At 37.3% G+C, this 21517-nt stretch overlaps 1 protein-coding gene across 2 annotated transcripts in view; it reads left to right on the forward strand.

The window, feature by feature from the left end:
• TBC1D12 (TBC1 domain family member 12) overlaps positions 1-21517 on the forward strand; it is an 87914-nt gene that overhangs the window by 60262 nt on the left and 6135 nt on the right. For both annotated transcript variants that reach the window (XM_048858281.2, XM_048858282.2), the window contains 9 exons: positions 2980-3095; positions 5862-5944; positions 12392-12509; positions 12919-13025; positions 14977-15057; positions 18244-18338; positions 18774-18845; positions 19796-19924; positions 20191-20300. In XM_048858281.2, the coding sequence (XP_048714238.2) occupies positions 2980-3095; positions 5862-5944; positions 12392-12509; positions 12919-13025; positions 14977-15057; positions 18244-18338; positions 18774-18845; positions 19796-19924; positions 20191-20300 (911 nt within the window). The remainder of the gene's footprint in view (positions 1-2979; positions 3096-5861; positions 5945-12391; positions 12510-12918; positions 13026-14976; positions 15058-18243; positions 18339-18773; positions 18846-19795; positions 19925-20190; positions 20301-21517) is intronic.

Genomic DNA, 21517 nt, shown 5'->3' on the forward strand with positions numbered 1-21517 from the left:
GAGCTTCCTCCTGAACCCATTGAAGATGATTATGTGCCAGATCCAGCAGTTCCTCTGATATTGACAAGATTGTCCTCTTCTCTAGACGAAGCAGTGACTCTAATGTCTCCATATCCCCCAGTGACAATAAGAAGTTCCAGGATCTGTTATGTCAAATTGCAGGGGAGTTACAGATTTCTCTTGAGGAAGTTCAGGATCCTCAATGTAAGTGATCAGACCTCCTTCAGTCTTCCAGAAGAAGAGCACTTCCTATTAATGAAGTCATCATGGAGCCAACAAGAACAGTCTAGCATACCTCAGCCACTGGCACTGTCTCCCATCCATAAAAGGGCAGAATAATGTTTTGTCCCAGCCAAAGGGTAGAATTTTTCTTTTCTCATCCTTCTCTTAATTTTTAGGTGGTTAGGCTGCCACAGAGAGATCAAGATAGCAACACATTAGATCTACTCCAGTTGACAAAGAAGGCAAGCAACTCTATTTGGAAGGAGTTGTGGTTTTGTTTTTTTTTGTTTTTTTTTTAATACTAGTCTTCAGTTCAGGATAGCCAACTACCAAGCACTGATGGCTAAGTATGATTACCTAAACTATTCCCAATTTTCAGACTTCATAGACATGCTTCCCCATCAGGACAGAGCTCAATTTCAGGCTCTCATAGGAAAAAGACAAGATGGTTGGCAGGACCACTCTTCAATCAGCAGTGGATACATCTTTGAGAGCAGTGGCTATTGTCATTGTAATACACTCTGAATCATGGCTTCATGTTTTGGGTTTTCCCAGGGAGGTCCAGAGGTCTGTGGACAGGTTCCAGGCAATGAATGACCTCCATAGACCGTCTTCAAGCACCAGAGTTTTTTCTCTGCTGCATCATATAGTTTTATGCAGTTATGTAATGCCGTTTGCCAGACTCCATCTTCATTGCCTGCAAGTGTGGCTTCAAACAGTGTACTCTTGAAATCAATACTGTAAGAATGCCATAGTAATTGTTCCTGCCATAGTTATGTAATCTTTTCTATGATGGAAGAATCCACACCAGGTATGCTTGGATGTTCCTTTTCTTTCCCCCTCACTGGAAAAAATTATTACAGATGTGTCTCTTTTAGGTTGGGGAGCTCACATGGACAAGAGCCATACAGCACAGCGCACTTAGGTATTTTGAGAGTCCACTATGTGCATCAATAGTTAGGAATTGTGGGCAGTCCTAAAGGCTTGCAAGACCTTTCTCCTATTCATTGAAGATCATCTTACCTTCATAATGTCAGACAAATGATGGCTATCTTTTACCACCCCCCTGTGCGGAGAAGCAGTCAGACTATGGAATTGATGCGTGACCAATCAAGCCACTGTGTTGACAGTTTATCTTCCAGGGAACCAGAACATACCAGTGAACTTCCTTAGCAGACACTTTACTGTCGACCACAAGTGGGAGTTACGTGACTCCATGGTGAACAATATTTTTGTTCCATCTTGTACATTATCCAGAGGTTTCAGGTAGCTCCTTGAGGTTGCATGGTAACTTTTTTGTAAGACTTAAGTTGTTATACAGATAACTTTAAAAGTTGTTTTCACTTTTCATAACCTTTTAGAATAAATGTCCTGTATGAATGGAATATATAGGCCAAGTCAATAACCACCTTTATTCCCAGATATAAATACTTAGTAGTGAAAAGGTGTAAACAAAAAGCTCTTCCATGTAGTGTAGTGTGTGAAATTCAGGTGGAAACAATTTCTGGAACAGACTGCTGTACTTGATCAGGCAGATACAGCTGCCTAATCAGCAGCTTATCACTTACCATTTTGCTATTTATTTCTAAATAAAACATTTATGATATATTTTTTGTAGGAAATGGATACAGATTATTTTTGTTTCAGGAAATTCAATGTAAAACATTTCTTTTTTACTTCTGAAAGTGGACAGTGCTGAAATATGTACAGGAATAAACTTAGTTTTTTAAACTTATTCATATGAGTTTGGACAAGATTCTTGGCTCATCTTGAGAACAGGCCTATTTTAACAGTTGGTTCCAATGTACTTAACCTTCTATTCTCCTCTTTAAAAACAAACACTCGCCCCTATATATTCTGTTTTTGTTAAACTGCAGCTTGTGAAAGAAACTGAATTAGAGAGGAGAAGCCAGCATTTATTTTTTGGCATAAAGAGAATGTTTAAGGTGAAAATGTCATTTGGGTTTAAGCTGAATGCTGTCACATAGAAAAATCTTGAATTGTAATCTGTATGTAAGAATGAGTCACGGGGTAACTTGGAAGTCAATTAAGGGTGAGTATCTGAGGTTGCACTGGGGTATCTTAAATGTCTCCCCTCCTGCCCTTAAATATACATTGTCTAATTAGGAAGTCACTTACTTCATTCTCAGTCATAAGGATACAAGTTAAAACATGTACATCCATAACAGATGGAATGATATAAGACCTTGATTACGGTACTACTCTGTGTTGTATAGTTAAATTTGAACAACAAGAGCACATCCTTCTCACTGGTATTCAAAAGGATGTTGGGAAAAGGTGGAAATCAGAAACAAGAGCAACATCATACAAATGACAGCAGCAGCCATTAAGGGGGGAAAAGGAAAATAAAAATGAAGGGAACTAGAAGGCTCATCTTAATTAGTATTTTTTGTAATTCTTCATATGACTGCTCCAATAGAATATTTGTACTGCAATTAACATTGTAAAACACATTACACTTGTTTTTATAATTTCAGTTGCATACGAATACAGATTTATATTTAGAATGTAATCATGGATCTGTTGTAACCAGATATATTAATTTTTGAAATGTAACCTTCTCATTAGTTTTCACTTCCTAATAGTCATGAAATAGCAGTATCTCCTTTGATGTAAATCATTTTAAAGCTGGAATGTATTAGTTCCTCGTTGATTCATTTTGAAAACATGTCCCATAGTTATAAGGAAGTTTGAAATTTGGAGTTTTTAATGTTTTCTTTTAATAACATTACTTAGGAATATGAAGCACGAACAGGAAGACCATGTAAACCTCCACCCCAGGCAACAAGACGTAAAAATTTTGTATTTGAACCACTTTCAACTACTGCTCTTATTTTGGAAGATCGACCGTCGTAAGTATAGTAGTGAATTCTGCCATGAAGTAGATAATAATGTGATATACATACATGCCCTCCTGCCTACCAACCTAGCAAAAATTAAATAATTTAGATGTCCTGTTTACAATTTTCTTTCTCAAGGTATTATACTGGTCAAACTGGAACAATTTCTTTATAAATTACTCAATCTGAGACCTTAACTAAATAATTGAGTGAAATACTGACCTCATTAAGGTCAATGAGCGTTTTGCTCCATTGAAGTCAATGGAGCAAGAATTTTTCCCTATATATTCATCCTGTAATGCTGTCAGGTAGTTGCCTGTGACATTGATTCTCAAAACTCTTCATTCTGCAGACTCCTTTATAAAAGATTCTCTTAAGGACCGCTCCTAAAACCCCATTTCTCCACTGCTTGGTTCCTAAAATATTTTATTTGCTAGACCACCAAGAGGGTGTCAGCATGGATGCTTGTCTGCTGAGCATAGTCTGAGACCAGTCACCATGAGAGCCTAATTTTGGGGATAAAAAATGTAACTACGGCATATGGTAAAAAGATGCTGTTGCCAGGAAATACAGGATAATTGCTTACCAACTAAATATGTTGGGTTCTGACTCTGGCAGGGTGAACTTGCTCCTACCTACTTTCTAGCCTGCAGGTGGCTTGGGAACTTGCTTCTGGTAAAATACCTCATGCAATTTATTTTCTTTTCCGCCACCCTTATAGACGAAGAGAATTTCTGTAAGATAGCCCTCCTTCACCCGTTACAATATATTAAAGTCTTATACAGTTGCATGAAGTATAAAAATTGGTGATGCAGTGTATAAAAGCAATACTAATGTTTCATGTAAGTGCATTCTACCCCCAGTAAAAAATCTTTACTTGTTAATATATACCTGCATATCAATGCTTATTTGTAAATACACGAGTTGATTGTATTTTTGGCACATGTATAAGTTTCATCTTTCTATTCATTATAGCAAATCCTATTCAAAAGTCACATTAAAAGTTATATTTATTCTGTCGATAAAGGGTAGCCAAAATGAAATCGAGGTTGAGCTATTAGCAGTTTTGTTACTGAATTCCCCACCCCATCTCCTCTCAGAGCTTTGAAGTCTGAGTTTTTAATTATCACTGACAATAAAGGAATCGAGAGGTAATCAAACCCATGCTGCTTCTTGCTCAGCAAAAGGAGACTTTCACCTTCCTGAAGCAGGAATGCAAGATACCATGTTAACCTTTATATCTAGCGTCTTGCTCAGTACATTTACTCTTGCTCAGCATTTATCTTAAGGCTGTCTTCAGACTATAATATTGTTTTCATTCATTTGGGTGTGCTAAAATATGATCAACCCTCTGCCTCCCTCTGTAGAGGCTGAGATCATTTCTAAAATGTTTTCAAAAGACTAGGAAACCAGAGGTTTTCTAAACTACTGTGCTGTTACCATGTGACGCCACAGTATACAAGCCACTGAGCCAGCACTAACTTTGAAATACTGAATCAAATGAGAAGTAGACATTTGAGAAATTAATAGTTAAGGGAGCAATATATAGTTGTCTGATTGTGTGTGTGTGGGTGCTGAATTCTTTGAGTTACAGGAATTTTCTTATGAGTTTCAAATCATTAAGACTCAGTTAATCCATCACTTGTCTGATTTAACTTTCATTATCAATGGAAAAAATTCTAGCATGCATTTATGCAGTTTCATATTAAATCTCTTTGGGAAATTTTTACCATTTATTAGAATATTTTAGTTTTCCCAGAGGTATGCAAGCTCAATCAGTGGTGTGGGACTGAAATTTCTAGTATTTTCTCTCAATCTGGGAACAAAAATCCTCAGGGTTCATCCATCTTAATGAAACGGAACCATGAAACAGGAAGTGTAGAATGAGTCTTTAACATCATACAAAGCTTTTTGTATGACCTTAAAGGTTCCATGAGAACGTGAAATTTCACTAAGTTAAAATAACTTTGTTCTAGATGAGCCAGAAGTGTGTGTTTTCTAGTAAAAGAATCCCTGACTTTCAAGCATGCCTCAGTGAAATTAGTTCTGCAGCTTCATGAAGGCCATTCTAGCAGATGTTTTCGTAGCCTGCCAGAATGCATCTTTCTCACCCTGTGCTTTAACCAGTATTACTTGTACATGTGATGATAAAAATAGCTTATTGGCAAGACCTAAAATATGTTGACTTATGTAGGGCCTGCAATTGATAGTGAAGTACCAAGTTTTACAGTAATATACAACATTATGTCTTAATGGAAGTTCCGGATTATTGCATTATAGTGATGATCTTGTTCTTAGTGTATATTTTTGTGTACATCACATGCAAAATGCCATTGCAAGTGGTAGTGTTTGGCAAACTTATTACCAATTTTAGCAGAGAGCAGTGATTGAATGACATAGAGCTTCTCTACCTTGGAGGTTGTTCTTCAGCAGCTGGGTTGAGAGGAGGGATGATTTTATAATAATGGAACTGGATTGGCACTCGGGAGACCTGGATTCTGTTCCTGGCTCTGCCATAGTCTGTTTCATCTTGAGCAAGTCACTTAGTCTCTTTACTAACAGTGAGGAGAGTGATAAGAGCCAATATATGCAAAAATACTTGTCTGGTAGATTGTTTATATACAAATGTTTCACCATATTGGACTTCATTTTCCATTATTCCTCCACTTAATATAATCACTAAATTCACCTTAAAAAGGAGAGAGAAACCAGTCAGTTTGTCTTGAAATGGTCCAGAATGTCATCCATATATTGAATTCAGAAATGACTTGTTTTCAGAAACCTTCCTGCCAAATCCATAGAGGAGGCTTTACGTCACAGACAAGAGTATGATGAAATGGTGGCAGAGGCAAAAAAACGAGGTATGTTAGCTAACTATAACCATGGTAATACAGTTCTGTTTTCTATCTCAAAAATGAGAGAATAAGGACATTTTTAGCTTCTAGGCCAGTATTTACATTAAAGACTACATTTCTGGGCTAATACTACGCATGTGCTGCAGAACTCACAGGCACACTCACAGTTTAAACCAGACCACCAGTCTCAACTTGTAGCCTTAATTTCATCACTGTTGTGAATAAGTGAATTCTTACATTGAATATAGTCTCCAACGCTTAAGTGGAAACTTGTTTTAACTTTTTGTGCAGTATGGTCAGTTGGAAACTTTCTAGGTACTTAAATCTTCCCAGCTACCAGTGCCACCATCACAATTACTATTTGTTAGGGCCAGATCTTCAAAAGGGCACATGCACCCCTGAGGATGCCAAGGAACTTCAAAGATCACATGCATGCAAATCCCAGCTTGTCCATGTGCTTATCAAAGACTTCACCTTTGCACCCCCCTTTTATTTTTGATAACAGTGGATCCTCCAAACAAAACTTTATTATTCTGAATATGTAAACCACAAGATAGTATCTAAAAGCCATTGAGCTGCCTTTAAATTAGTCATATAGGTAGGTATGGGAATTGTCACAATGAAGCCCACCGACAGCCATTCCGGGTCCCAGGGCAGAACAGTCAGTGGGCCCACTAGAAAGTGATGGCTGAGGTTTACAACACTACTTTTTATCCTATTGATAGCACATTAGAACCCACTGTATGTAAGTTGTGGCGTTGCTTGATATAGTTAACTTCTTTTTCCAGTTATGGCACCAGTATTAAACAAATTGAGAGCCTAAATGTAAGATGTAGAATTTGTTATTTTGAATTATATATTTAAATTAAATACATTATGGAATGAAATTGGAGGGCAACGAAAATGATTAGGGGGCTAGGGCACATGACTTATGAGGAGAGGCTGAGGGAACTGGGGTTATTTAGTCTGCAGAAGAGAAGAATGAGGAGAGATTTGATAGCAACCTTCAACTACCTGGTATGAAATTAATTCTTTATGGGATATGAAGGATCACATACAGTACATATACTATGGAAGAGGAAGTTGAATAAAACATAAACACACATTTTCATTGCTAGGAAAAATATTGGACTTTAGCTGATCTTGAGAGGAAAAGTCATTTGTATGCATGTGCATGCATTGCATCTTTGGACAGAGATCAGTCTTATTGATCGTGATATACTGAACTGGCTGAAAAAGTCATAGCCAAAGGTGCCTTCCTGAATATTGCTAGATATTTTTTTAAGATACAGATATGTGAAGCGACAATGGCATTCACTGAAGTGTGTGGGTGCGTGTGGTACTGCTTCTCCCGTGGCTGGTGCCCAGCAAGCTGCCGCTGGTTGTGCTTTTCTGGCATGGCTAGGGCTTCCACATGTCCGCCTGGCGGCCTTTGCCGCCGCCAGTACCATCCTGGGCGTGCCTAGGAGCCCTGCGGCCCCCCTGGGCAATTGACCTCTTTGCCCCCTACTGTCAGTGGGCCTGTCACAGTAAACCAAAATTATTACTACATATAACTTCCATTGCAATAGCACGGAAAACCCCTAATAAGAATTGGGGCCCTTTGTCTTATGTGGAATTTCCTGGCCCAGTAGTTCTTTTCTAGAATGTGAATGCAGTGTTTGCAGAATCAAGCCCTAAGTTTGATAGCTTACTATTTCTCAGGTGGTAAAATATGGTTGTATATTTTTCCTACAGCCATAAATACAAGTGTAGCATCTTGTACTATTATGTGTCAATCCATGAGAGTAATTTGTGTAGAAAATGCACAGTGACTAACACAAGAGCCTGCGTACCAAACAAAATGTACTTTAAAAGGCTGTACAAAATCAAATATTAGTGTTCACAATGTGTACACAAGGGGTCGAGTTAAACTTGTGTATACTGAACTTTGGCAGTTTTGACTTATCAGTGCTTAACCATATAATTTTTTAATGTAGCTTTTAATTTCCTAGAACTTTTTTTAAAAGAAAAGCTAGACACTATTAGGATGCCCTGTCCTATCCTATGTTAAGGAGCCCCCCCCGCCCTCATGTTCATTTGGACCTGCAAAGTGTTACCCTACAAGATGTATGGAGACAGAGGGTAGGTCTCCATACCTTGCATATCTAAAAGATGCAGAGTGACTAAGGCAAGGGACTGCAGAACTCTGCCCCATTCACTGTACCCCTTGCAAAAGGTACACTGCATGAGATGAGGACTCCTGCAGATCTTGTTTTTATTAACTGTGCGTGGCCTGCTGCACACTTTATAAAATGCAACATTTCATGCATATTATTCTCGTGCACACTAGAGAAGGTGTACTGCATAGCTTACCTTCAGTTTCAATAAAAAGCAGTTAAAAACAAGCTGTGACACTTCAACTGAATATGCCAAATGATCAATGGCTTTAACACAGCTGAATCCAGATCAGTTTTCAACAGAATACCATTTCCTTCAGTGCCACAACACATCTCAGTGCAAGGCCAAACTTCAGTATTTTACCATGAGCCATTTCAGTGCTAGACCTTCCTCTTTAAAAAACAAAACAAGGGGAGGAGGATAGTGGATCCTTTTTATCACAGGAAAATAATTTTGCTCTTTGTACAATCAAGAATAACTGAATTTAAAAAAAAAAAGTTTAAGCAAAACCAAAGTCCTCTTCCTGGAAGAGATAAAGCCTGTTAAACTGAATCCCAATAGGTGAAAGTTTCAGAAAACTGAATAACTGAAAGTGGGTTTAGAATGCAGATGTTTGGATTTTAAATTTCACTATTGTTGCTAATGCTCTAGCTATAATTTACTGTAGTTACACTGTGATTGATGGAATTCTCCAGTGTGTAAGAACTACTGTAAATTCAGATGCTCAGGACATACAGCTATAATAGAGGTAAAAAACATGCTATTGGCAGAACCTGGTATAGAACTCGCTTTACTAGACGTTTTGTATATAGCAGTGTTAATCGTGCTAAAGGAGTGCTTCTAGTTTGTATTCATTCTAATCAGATTTCTGTTGGTCCAGACTACTGGCTTTATTTAATTAACTTGGAAATTTGGTAAAAAGTCATCTACTCAAAGATTATAGGTTAAGTCCTGTGGGATTTCTCCGAAGATTAATTACAATTCTGATAAGCTTAACATCTTCTAAAACATATAATTTCTTGGCTTGTCAAAGACTTTGCTGTAAGAAGAGAGCTTTTGCTTGTGTGTGTGTGTTCTTCAGTAGTTTCCGTCTGAGGTTATTTTAATGCAAACACTTTATCAAATTATGCAGTACTGTGCAGTAATCTAAAAATAGATTGCCGCTCATATGGCTTGAGGAGAAATCCCATACCTCTAAAGTTTTTTAAATTTTGAAAACCAGCAGTAGATGTTGGGCACTATTCTTTCAGGTGTATTTATGCCGCCACTGGACTAACCGTCAGTTGCTTTCTGAATACAGTTGGACAAAGAGTTCTCTTGGGATTGTGATCTGCTGATTGGCAAAGCGCATGATGGCTGAACAGGCAGTAGCAATGTTTCTATCTCTGCTTCGTAATCATATCCTGTAAAGAAAGACTATCTCACATGACCTTAAAACAAACAAACCCAAAACAAAAGAAAAATACTTTTTTTTATATGCTAACTTGTACCAAGGCACCTCTTCCATTATCAAAATGAAAGCAAAATGTTAACGTGTTAAAGAGCAGCCATTTGATTGTTTATATGGAATCGCACACAATACACATGCTGGAAGGGAGTGTCTGCTTCGAAAAGTGACTAAAAATAGTACCTTCTTACTGGACAGATATGCTCCTTGTGCATATTGAGGCACATCTGCTAACTTCAGTGACAAAAATGAGCTATTACTGTGCTCTTCCTCTCATTAGCTCAGCAGAGTCAAAATAATCTTAACAGAGCTGTTTTTCAGGTTCCAGTGGAGAATAATGAAACATATGGTTTTTTACAAAACTAAAGATAGTGGGATGCACATGTAGTTGTGGGAATATTTTTTCCTCCGGAACTTTTGGACTAGGCTGGTACATGGTGGAATGTTTTACTACCACATCCTCTAAGCTGCCATCGTTTGCTCCAGAATTTTGTCTGTTCCCCTTTTAAAAGAGGCAAGCACCAGCGATATGACAGCAGGAACAACAATGCCTGCTGCAACAGGGGTATGTGGAGAAAGATAAAGAAGTTGTTGGAAAGATAAGAGAGAATGGCTTGACAGAAAAGAAAAAAGTCAAAGCAGCATGTGGAGGTATCATAAAAGCAAAAGATGGAAGATTTTTAATGAAAGTAGAACAAAAGGAACAATGGTGAGAATATTTTAATGAAGTACTCAACTAGCCAGGGCCAACAATTCCAATGGATGTGAAGAATTAAATCTCACTGCTAGAAATTTCAGAAGCAGAAACAAGAAGCCGCTAAAAATGGCAAAGTGCCAGGTCAAGATAAGATCACGGCTAAAATGTGTAAAGCTGTGGAGGAGGTGGTAGTTCATGGAAAAATATACCCTTTGTGATACAGTTTAAGGGAGAGAATTCTGCCCAGAAGAGGGAAGAAAGGTGTGATCTACAAATTCCAAAAAAGGAAAACCACTGATAAGCAACATCTGGCAAGGAATAATGCTACTTTCTATACTGGAAAAAGAAAAGGAGTACTTTTGTGGCACCTTAGAGACTAACCAATTTAAGGTGCCACAAGTACTCCTTTTCTTTTTGCGAATACAGATTAACACAGCTGTTATACTGGAAAAGTGTTCTGTAGTGCACTATTGGGGGGTGGGGGAACTGGTCATAGATGAAAAACTGCATCTGGAGCAAGTAGGCTTTAGACCAGAAAGATTGTGTACAGACTACATCTTCACCCTGAGATTGATTGATTGAGAAAGGCCTTGCTTACAAGAGAAGATTAATCTTGAACTTTATAGATTTCACCAAAACTTTGGACTGCATTTATAGAGTTGCTATGGAAGGTCTTGCGACAATATGGGCTTCTTAGAAAGATCATGACATGGGCCAGGATGCTGTATGAAGGTTCAAAATGCTGTGTAAGGACAAAATGGAGAGACTATCTGATTTGATATAGTCACTGGAGCACAACAGGGATGCATTTTATCACTTTTCCTCTTCTGCATTGTGATAGATTATGTGACATGAAAAGCATCATAAAAGGAAGAAACCATTATATGGAGTAGAGGAAAACTTAAGGATCTCCTTTGCAGATGACGTGTTCTATTGGACACATGATGATGATGATGCTATGAAAAAGACCAGTACCAATGACAAGTGTGAGGCCACCAAAGTAGAATTAAGAATTATCCGGAAGAAAATGAAAGTCATGATCATTGAAGGAGGTTAGCAGTGATGGTACAGAAGTGATGATGAAGTATACAGCATGGCTAATGAGTTTGTGTATCTTGGAATCACAGTTAGTGCCGATGGCCAACTCCATAAAGAAGTGGAAGGCAAGTGGAGCCTTTTTCAATGCTAGCAGCTGTCCGGAAAAGCAACAAGATTCACACAAGAACAAAGATCAAGTTTTGTGGTGCCATTGTGACACTCGCATTATCTGCTTCTTAAACTTGGCAAATGCCAGAATCCTACAACAGGAAACTTAATCCATTCCATCAGAGATGCTTGTGAAGAATACTTAGTGTCTGCTGGTGGGATTAAGTAACCAACAACTGATATATGGCACAAAGGACTGGCCAGCAGACTGTAAAGACAATTATTTGAGAAAGAAGATTGTAGTTGTTTTAGACCGGTTGTACAGATATCAAAAAACTGTATTCCTAGACAAGCCCTGGATTGTATACTACCTGGGAGAAGTCGGAAAAGAGGAAACCAATAGATGACATATAAGAAAACCATTGAGAAAGATGCTGCTGTCATGGAAACAGACTATAATGGAGGAAGAAACATGGCATTAGATGGTGGAAAGACTGGATTGCTTTGTGTCACAAGAGCATCTAAACCCTCACCCTGCTTCCCAATTTGACCCTTTTTGGGGGGTGATCTATGAAAGGATAGAAGCCAGCTTGAATCTCAGGCCCCAAGATTGATTTGCATGGTTGGGTTTGGAGAAAAACACTTTTATGATAAACTGAGTACATTTGACATGGAAATCCTTTAGCTACAGTAAACGTGGAACACTGCATTGCTATTTTTATAGTCACTTTTCAAAGCAGGACTACATTTTAAGCTAACAATGAGGCATGTAAGAAGACCTATGTATTTGTACATAACTTGTCTTCTAGGGAAATGAGTTTATTTAAAAAACTAATTTGATAATCCCTGCTTTCAGTCTCTGAAGCAGTTCATATGCAAATGTATTTTTCATATGTCTAACTCTTAGCTTTGACCTTTTTCCGGAGACCATCAGAATATTTAATTATCTAACTCAGTGCTCCTATAGTATCATGCATTAAAACATTGTCTATTTTAACATTAGAAATTAAAGAAGCACATAAAAGGAAAAGAATAATGAAAGAACGATTCAAGCAAGAGGAAAATATTGCTAGTGCTATGGTGATTTGGATCAATGAAATATTACCTAACTGGGAAGGCATGTGAGTAAATATGTTTTTTCTAGTGTAAGTCTAATACAAATGTGGTTTGGTTTTTTTTCTCCTCTTAGAACACAGAGGAACCACCAACTTCATGTTCTTTCTCCATACTCCTGACCATATGTTGGACTGATCCTACTAGCCAAAGAAAGTTTATATCCCATCATTAGTGCCTCAGATGTGATGAAGAATTATTATAGCAACATGAGATGTTCCTTACAGTGGGCTGCTAGGCATTGCGGTCTTAACCCTTTACAGTCCAAGAACATAAGCAGAGAGCTTCAAATTTTGACTTGGGTAGTAGCATGTTATGTTACTGCTAAACTGCTCAGTGAGGTCAGGAAACAGAAATTGCTAAATTTCCTGTTTTTTTGTTTTTTTTTGTTTTGTTTTTTGTTTTGTTTTCCCCTAGGCGTACTACCCGAAGAGTTCGAGAATTGTGGTGGCAGGGGTTACCCCCAAGTGTTCGTGGGAAGGTCTGGAGTCTAGCTATAGGAAATGAATTAAATATTACTCATGGTGCGTGTCATGTATACATACTTTTATGCACAATTCTTTACTTTGTTTATCCAAATGTGTACCTATCTTCCCCACCCCTCCTTTCTTTCCTTTGTTTGCTGTCTCTGATATGGGGGGATGATCCCTTTTACAGATCAGGTAATCAGAAATCTTGCACTTTGCCACTGAATGGTTGTCAGCTTATATGAAGCTTTTTCTTTTAAAAAGGTCAGAATATAGTGAGTTTAATACAGTTTTTAAAATGAAGAAAAAAGTCAGGTTTGAAGAAAACCACTGACCCCTTTAGGATGTATTTATTATAGAAATAATATTTCACATCCTTATAAGCAGAGTCCTTTGTGAGCTATGAGGACTTTTTGTTTCCATTCTAAACACCTCTTTTCATTGCTATGTAACTAATATACAAAAATTGCACAACTTTTTATTCTGGGGCACACCTTTTGCATATAAAGACACATTTTCCCCCAAAGATACATAAAGGAACGTTTTTTTCACTTGTGGATGAGAGTAATTAAAAATCTAAGTTGAGGACTGAATTTAGGTATTTGTGATTTTTGTGTGGGCAGGGGGAATACTTGAATAATATGTACTTAAATGAGTGTGGTTATAATATGCTCTAATGACCTCCAGCTCATTTAAAAAAGAATAAAAAGGCTGAGTTGTGTTTAAAACTTGGTGCTAACTTCATTCACACAATTTTTACAAAATTTTATGCATTGCACAAGTTTTAAATATTGACCTGCTTCAAAACTATTTCAGTTCATCAGGCATTTAACCCAGGCTATCAAAATGAGTGTTTGCAAGAGCATAATGTCCAACTAAGTGCTTTTCTATTCCTTATATATTGTATATACTATTAATGAGTACTCTGCCTGGTATATGTGTGGTTTTTTGTTGTTGTTTTGGGTTTTTTTTTAATAAAGTGCTCTGATGCTATGGACTGTTGAATAGCAAATAAAACACAGCAAATAAACTCTTTTTATATAGCTAAAAGACAGGTAGAAGAGCTCTTCTAAATTCTGTTGAAGACGTGACATAGAGGAAAAGCTCTGGTATACTGTGCCAATGCTTAGGAAAGAGGAGTGATGGTTCAATTCCCTGACAGTTTTGTGGTGGGTGGGTGTGTGTGTGTGTTTGTTTTTTAATTGCAAATAAAAAAAAATTTCCCAATCCCAAACACTATAAAAGTAGCAGTTTGGGTAGGCCAAGACACGTCTTCAGAGGTAAAAAGCAGTGTACAATCAAACACTGATTGGTTGCACCTTCACAAGTTCTTTATAATATCAATTTTTAATGGAAATTTCAAAGTAAATTTACTAGCTTTTCATTCTAAAAATAAGTGATAGTAATTCTTGAGCCTTACATAAGACGTGTACATTTGGTGAGACTAAGGAAGTATGAGAATACAAGACATGGAACAGAGAACAATTGATCACTATCCTCGTTATAACCGCCTTTAACATATTCGAAGACTTATTGATCCCCTCCCCCAGTCATCTTTTCTCAAGACTAAACATACCCAGTTTTTAAACCTTTCCTCAGAGGTCAGGTTTACTAAGCCTTTTATCGTTGTTGTTGCTCTCCTCTGGACTCTCTCCAGTTTGTCCACATCTTTCCCAGAACTGGACACAGTACTCTTCTGCTTTTACAAGTGGGTTTGTTTCAATAAATGTGTAATGAAAACAAGGATTTTTGTTTCTTTGTTGATTTGAATATTCATCACCGAACAAAGCATAATACAGTAGATATCTCTGGAACTCTATGTGTAAAAGTGTAATGCAGTGAAATTTTAGTAACCTCATCTAATGGATTTTCTCATTTTAAGATCCTAGACTATAGATTTGGGGGGGGGGGGGAGGGGCAATAGAGACCAGAGCTAAAGAGCTCTGTTTTGATTATTTTTCATTATACTTGTGTATGTTGGCTATGTTTTTGCTGTGTTTTTTTGCAGAACTCTATGAAATCTTCTTATCCAGAGCCAAGGAACGATGGAAAAGCTTCAGTGAGACAAATTCAGAGAATGATATAGAAGGTGTGTTCTTACAATGATAATACCAAACATGATTTGCATGGCTTTTTGTATGGTTTGACATACAGATGGGCAAATGTCTGAAGGCTCAGAGGTTCAATTCAGATGAGAATTAAAACCTTCAGTGTGTTCAGGTCCAGTTTGTCCTTGATGCTTTTTTCTTGTAGCAGGTCACCGAATGTATACCCTCTAGCACTCCCCAGGCCAAGAGAGGTGCCTGCAAAAAGACATGTTGGTGGGAGCAGTTTCTTAATGTCAAAATTAATTTTTAAGTTAATGTTTTTCCTTTTGAGTCTTTGAAAATCCAGTGACGACGATGTCCTTACAACAGCCTTGAGACGGGAAAGTATTAGCAACCGTTTTAGAGATGGGAAACTGAGAGATGAAGAGATTAAGTGATTTGCCTGAGGTCTTCGTCCCAGTCTGGTTCCTAACCGCAAGACCCTTTTGGCCCTCTCAGATCTATAAAATGGGGATATTAACATTTGTTTATATACATACATCTGTGTAATTCTAAATCCTCTGCATTTTCCAATTTTGTCGCAAATTTCTTCAGTTACATGTTGCGGGGGATGGCTTACCTTTATTGTTGAAAAAATCCTTGCCATAAGTGGTGGTTTATTGTGCTGCTATTACTGAGATTTTTCCTATAAAATGTCATTTCATAAAATTATTTTTGTTTTGTTGTACTTTAAGTAGGGGTACTGTTTTTGTAGAGGTTAATAAAATGTTTACTACCCTAACAATCACTTTGTTTTTTTCAAAACACACCAGTTCAAAAATATAGCAGTCATGAAAATATTTTTGTCCACGTTTCTGCTTAGACCATCCAAATTTTCTTTGCCAGTAAATTACTCAGGCTTTCCTCAGTCAACATCTGTGACTAATCTGAGGCAAACTGTGTTTTTAAAAATCTTTGTGTATATGAGTATGACACAAAGCTTAATTATCTTTGGCATACATATTTAAATGACTTTAATGTCCTTTTTGTTTTTGCACTGTATTACCGCCACCAGTTTGATTTAATTTTTTTTATTAGTAGTATCACCTTTCAAGCAGAATGTTCAGTTGCTTTTTCTTGACACCCTTAAAAAGGAAAAATGGGGTTCTAGCTCCGGTTTAACATATTTATATTGTATTTATGTTGCTTTTCTTATAAATGTACAAGGGAAGTCCAAACCAAATGGACTTGAAGTATGTTTCTCCCCCTCTTTTCTCTTCCCCCCCCCCCCCAATTTTCAAGAGCAGGAAGATCTGTTAGTTGATTGTGTAGAGAAGTCCAGAAAATACCAGAGATTTTACTTTATGTATTTAGATTGGCCTTAATTCTTTTAGCAAAATATTAATCTTCTTTTTAACATCTTTCCAAAAGCTTTTCTAATCTCATGTATTTTCAGGTTTTCTCTATTTTTCTCCTCAAATAACTTTCTAGCTTTTAAATGTTGGCAGGTATGGCTACCGCCTACGACAGTATTTATTTTACTGATGAGCATTTATTAATGGAAACTTAAGTTTTTACTTACTCTGAATTTTATAACACATTTAATAAGAGAAAATGAAATTTCATGAAGTGACTTTTTTTGTAGTCCAGGAAGATTTAAAAAAGAAAAACACCACTGTTAAGAGCCAACTTGAAATGAGTTACAGAAATTAATATTAATTTTCCATTCTACTTAATTTATTTAAAACTAATATACTCCAGTTTTCACGACAGTGCAGTTCCTGAAACCTGTCTTTAAGCAGATTGCCATATGGTATCTTGATGTCAAACAGTTCTTAGTGGTTGCTGCTAACCAATTGAAAAAGCTAGTTGGCAATTCTTGAATTACTAGAGGGACAGTTCTGGATTAGTAAAGTGGCTGTTTTTAATTCTGGTTCTCCTTCATGACATTGCCTCCAGAGCCTCACTATAGGAGTTGTGTGACTCTAGCCATGTGTTTCTAGAACTGATTTTCAACAGGAGTTGGCAGTTTAGGGGCATAATACAACATGGAGGTTGCAAATTGGGTGGTGGGGAGGTCAGGGACAGGGAGGAGCAGGAGGGGATCGAGGCAGCAAGAACTTAGTGTAATGAGTCTTATTTTCTTATGCTGACCTGATCAATTTAAAAAAATCAGGGAATGTTCCAGGTATCAGTGGGCAGAAACCTATTTTTTTTTTTTTTTGCTGGGAAATTGGAGAAACAAGAAAAGCCTGATTTTTCACTGATCTGATACTTATATAGTTTCTGGACACAGAAGTAAGGCAGTGATCTCAAAGACTTGTGGCAGGGAAGGATTAGGATGCCAAAGAGCTTCCTCAGCCTGCAGCACCAATTGGGTATTACATGAGCCTGATTTTAATGGAACTGATGGTATTAAGATCTTGTATGCTATGAATAAGCATTTCCATCCCTCTACAGTAGGGGTAGACAACCTATGGCACGCATGCCAAAGGTGGCACGCTAGCTGATTTTCAGTGGCGCACTCACTGCCTGGGTCCTGACCACTGGTCCAGTGGGCTCTGCGTTTTAATTTAGTTTTTAATGAAGCTTCTTATTTTAAAAATCTTATTTACTTTACATACAAGAATGGTTTAGTTATATCTTAAAGACTTATAGAAAGAGACCTTCTAAAAACTTTAAAAAGTATTACTGGCACGCAAAACCTTAAATTAGAGTGAATAAATGAAGACTCGGCACACCACTTCTGAAACATTGCTTACCTCTGCTCTACAGTTAGGTTGCTCTCTACAAGGGCTCAAGAAACGTCTGTAGCATGCCTTAGAGAGGTTCCTGTCTTGGAGGTGGGGGGAGTTAGGGTATGCAAGGAGGGGTATGCAGCCTCTAACAGACATTGCAGGCTAAAATATTCTAGGTTTCCATGCGTAGTGTGCACATACACTTACAGTGAGATCCATGTGGAGAAAGGCATCTAAAAGAACTCCAGTTATTGTAAGCTAAATAGCCTCTCTTTCAAAAAACTTCTCTCAGTATGTTCCTAGGTATGCAACTCTTACAATATGGCTTTGTGGAGGAAGTACATTCAGAGAACAAGAATTAACATTTTTTTCTCCTGTTTTAAACACTGACAATTTCCTGAAGTTCCTTTTGCATATGCATGTGTGACTTCATATTGACTCCTAAAGAAATGTCTATAGAACAGCATATTTTATCCATTTTCATGAGTGGCTTTTTTTGTTTACTTGCAGATGCAGGTGTGTCTGTTGCTGACCGTGAGGCCAGCCTGGAACTAATTAAGCTGGATATATCACGCACATTTCCGTCCTTCTATATTTTTCAGAAGGTGAGAGGTTTTAAAATCTGTTTCATGAAGAGGCCATAACTTGTGAATTCACATTATGTACTGTATGTCAAGAGTGGAAGAGCTTGTGGTGTCATTTGAATGAAGTATATTTGCACTGTATGTGTCCATTCAAAAAACATGAAAGAAGTTGAGATGAGATTTTGTAGCCCTTGAACGCAAGACACCATATATGTTTTGTATGTAGCAGTGGTGGTATTCTTGAGAGTAACACCATATTAAGAATTGCTTTTTAAAATTGTAGATCCTGAAGCAAAATTAATGTGTATGGTGAAGTTGGGGATTCAGTAGTTACGAATAGCATAATAATTTAGGGTCTCACCTTTGAATCTTAAAATAATAATTGATTTGATTGGTTTAGTTACCTACATTGAGGAAAGCTTTACAAAAGTATTCACATTTTTTTCTCTCCCCAAGGGAGGTCCATATCATGATCTCTTGCATAGTGTCTTAGGAGCATATACGTGTTACAGACCTGATGTGGGATATGTAAGTATTTGCTCTATACATTGATATGTTTTAATAGTGTAGATATCAAAGCTTCTAGTTCTCTGAACTTTTATTGTGCTGTGCTACCAGCAGTTTTAAAACTAGTTCCCATCTTTATGAGCATATGATGCATATGTCTCTGAAAAACTACTTGATGTTATGGTCAGTTATTACAGGTCAGGAAGTTCTGTAAAGAAAGTAGATTGTTGCTGTTACAATGCTCTTTTTAAAAGTCCCCAAACACTGTTGTCTAGATAAGATGGAGGTGAAACATGTCAGCAGGTAGAAACAGTAGGAGAAATTGATAGGCACTTTGCTACCTGAAAATCTAGGAGCAGAGAAGTCAGAGGTGTAAAATTTAAATGTAGCTAACTATTTATATATGCACTTAGGGAGTGTGAGCTGGGGGCATGAGAACAAATGGCATTGGCTAATAGGAATGTTACAGTAGAGTCAACTGTGTAACTAGTGTTGTCTCTGTTCCAACCTAGTTGGCTACCCTTTTCCATGTGATTTATTTCCCTGTAGCAGTTTTTCCATATCCTAACAATGAATTTGGGGCCAAACTCTGTCTTTGCTGAGCTAATGAGCTCTGCATCCAGTCTGTTGTCTTCCCTACAGAGAGGGAGCATTCCAAATCCCAGAGCACCTTTAGATCACCCAAGGCCTTCCTGGAAGCTCAGTGACAAACATCCCCAACTTGCTTCTGCAAAATAAAGATGATTTTCTTGGAGCCATGTTTTCGCTGTTTTTAGCTACATGTTGTAAAGAATTTTGTAAATTACTGCTTTAACATTTTGCCTTTACTTAACCATGTTATTTTGTATACATCTCAAAATTTTGTCTAACTGGTTAATGACATATTGCAGATTATAAATATTTGCATTTACAAACATTTAAGATACTGTGCTATTTATTCTTTGTGTGCTAATTGCACTTCCCCATTGAAGGTACAAGGGATGTCCTTCATTGCCGCAGTACTCATTCTCAATCTGGAAGAGGCAGATGCTTTCATTGCCTTTGCAAATCTCCTAAACAAGCCATGCCAGCTGGCCTTTTTTCGTGTGCATCACAGCATGGTATGCTAACAGATTGTAAAGTATTAAACCTTGATTTTGTTCTTTCGTTCAGAACATATTCTTACTATTAGTAACCTTTTAATCCTTCATTTGTTTGGATAGCAAACAATTTCTAATGATGGTTAGAATTAGACAATCAAGCTAGTGTGATTAATTACTAAAGACATTCATTTCTAGAGAGAAATAAAAAAACAGAATTTGTTGTACTATAGACAAGTTTTAAGGTTTGAAGATCTTCAATTTTTGTGATACTTCCCCCCCTACAGATGCTGAAATATTTTGCAGCGTTTGAAGTATTCTTTGAAGAAAATCTCCCAAAACTATTTCTTCACTTCAAATCATATAGTCTTACTCCAGATATATACTTGATAGACTGGTAAGTTAATGGCCACAGCAAACCTGATTTAGCAACTGCCTGTGATTTCCCTATTTTGCTTCACTCCCCCATCCCCAGCAGAAGTACAGTATACGTCAAGAGTTTGTGTGGGACCAAAACTATCTTCAAACTTTGTGGGTCTCATGAACTCCTGGAGAATTACTTTGCACGGCTGCACATCCCATGGCAGCCCTGGCAGCAGCACCTAGTTCCAACATCAGTGTACATTTATGAACTAGAAGTAGAAATAACATACAATTAATTTAAAAGGCCATTTGATCTTGCTCCAATACCACATAGTTGAGATGCTTAGTTGTAACCTTGTCAGGAAGGAGGAGGCTCAAGGGAGTTTCAGAGTAACAACCGTATTAGTCTGTATTCGCAAAAAGAAAAGGAGTACTTGTGGCACCTTAGAGACTAACCAATTTATTTGAGCATAAGCTTTCGTGAGCTACAGCTCAGTTGGAGTGACATTTTGGTCCAGTTGTAGTGGTAGAGGGAGCAGTAAAGGGATACTGAATAAAAGAGTAAGAGGACAGTCTGAAGGGAAAACTAAGGTAGAGGCAGAATAAAAGAATAAGAATTGAAGAAGTGAAAGGATAGACTTAGAAATAACAAACACGTAAAAGTATTTAATGTTCAAGTTGGAGGAATACACTAAAAATCAGGAGAGAAAAAGATAATGGAAGAATGGAAACAAGTTAGTACTCTAAAAATGTGGGCAAAGTACCATAATACATATTTATATATACATTTAACAGATTAACATTTTAGAAACACTTTTAATTGAGTTGATCCATGATTGGTAACTATGAGAGACATCAGTTGGTAGTGCTATTATATCAAATATATTAAAATTTATTGGAAAGAAAATATTAAAGGTTGCTACCTCCACACATCTTCAAAGGCGTTTATATTGGTGGCAATCCAAAACACATGTAAAAAAATTTTTCTCCTCCTAACCAAGTTTCCTCAAGTTTTTAATTGATTCCAATATTCTCCTTTTACGACTCTAAAGTGTTTTGTGAGGTGGTGTGCATTGAAGAGCTGTCTTACTTCATCCCAGAAATGACTGGATTTAGAAATGAAGTGATCCCGAATGTATGTCCTGAATTGTATATATTGCCAATGTCTTATGTCTTGTCACCCAAGTAAATTTCATGCCATCATTTCCCAGAATAACAAAATGTTGGTCTGTCCCTAAAAAATGAAATTAT

Source organism: Caretta caretta, chromosome 7 (assembly GCF_965140235.1).
Source record: "Caretta caretta isolate rCarCar2 chromosome 7, rCarCar1.hap1, whole genome shotgun sequence".
NCBI lineage: Eukaryota > Metazoa > Chordata > Testudines > Cheloniidae > Caretta > Caretta caretta.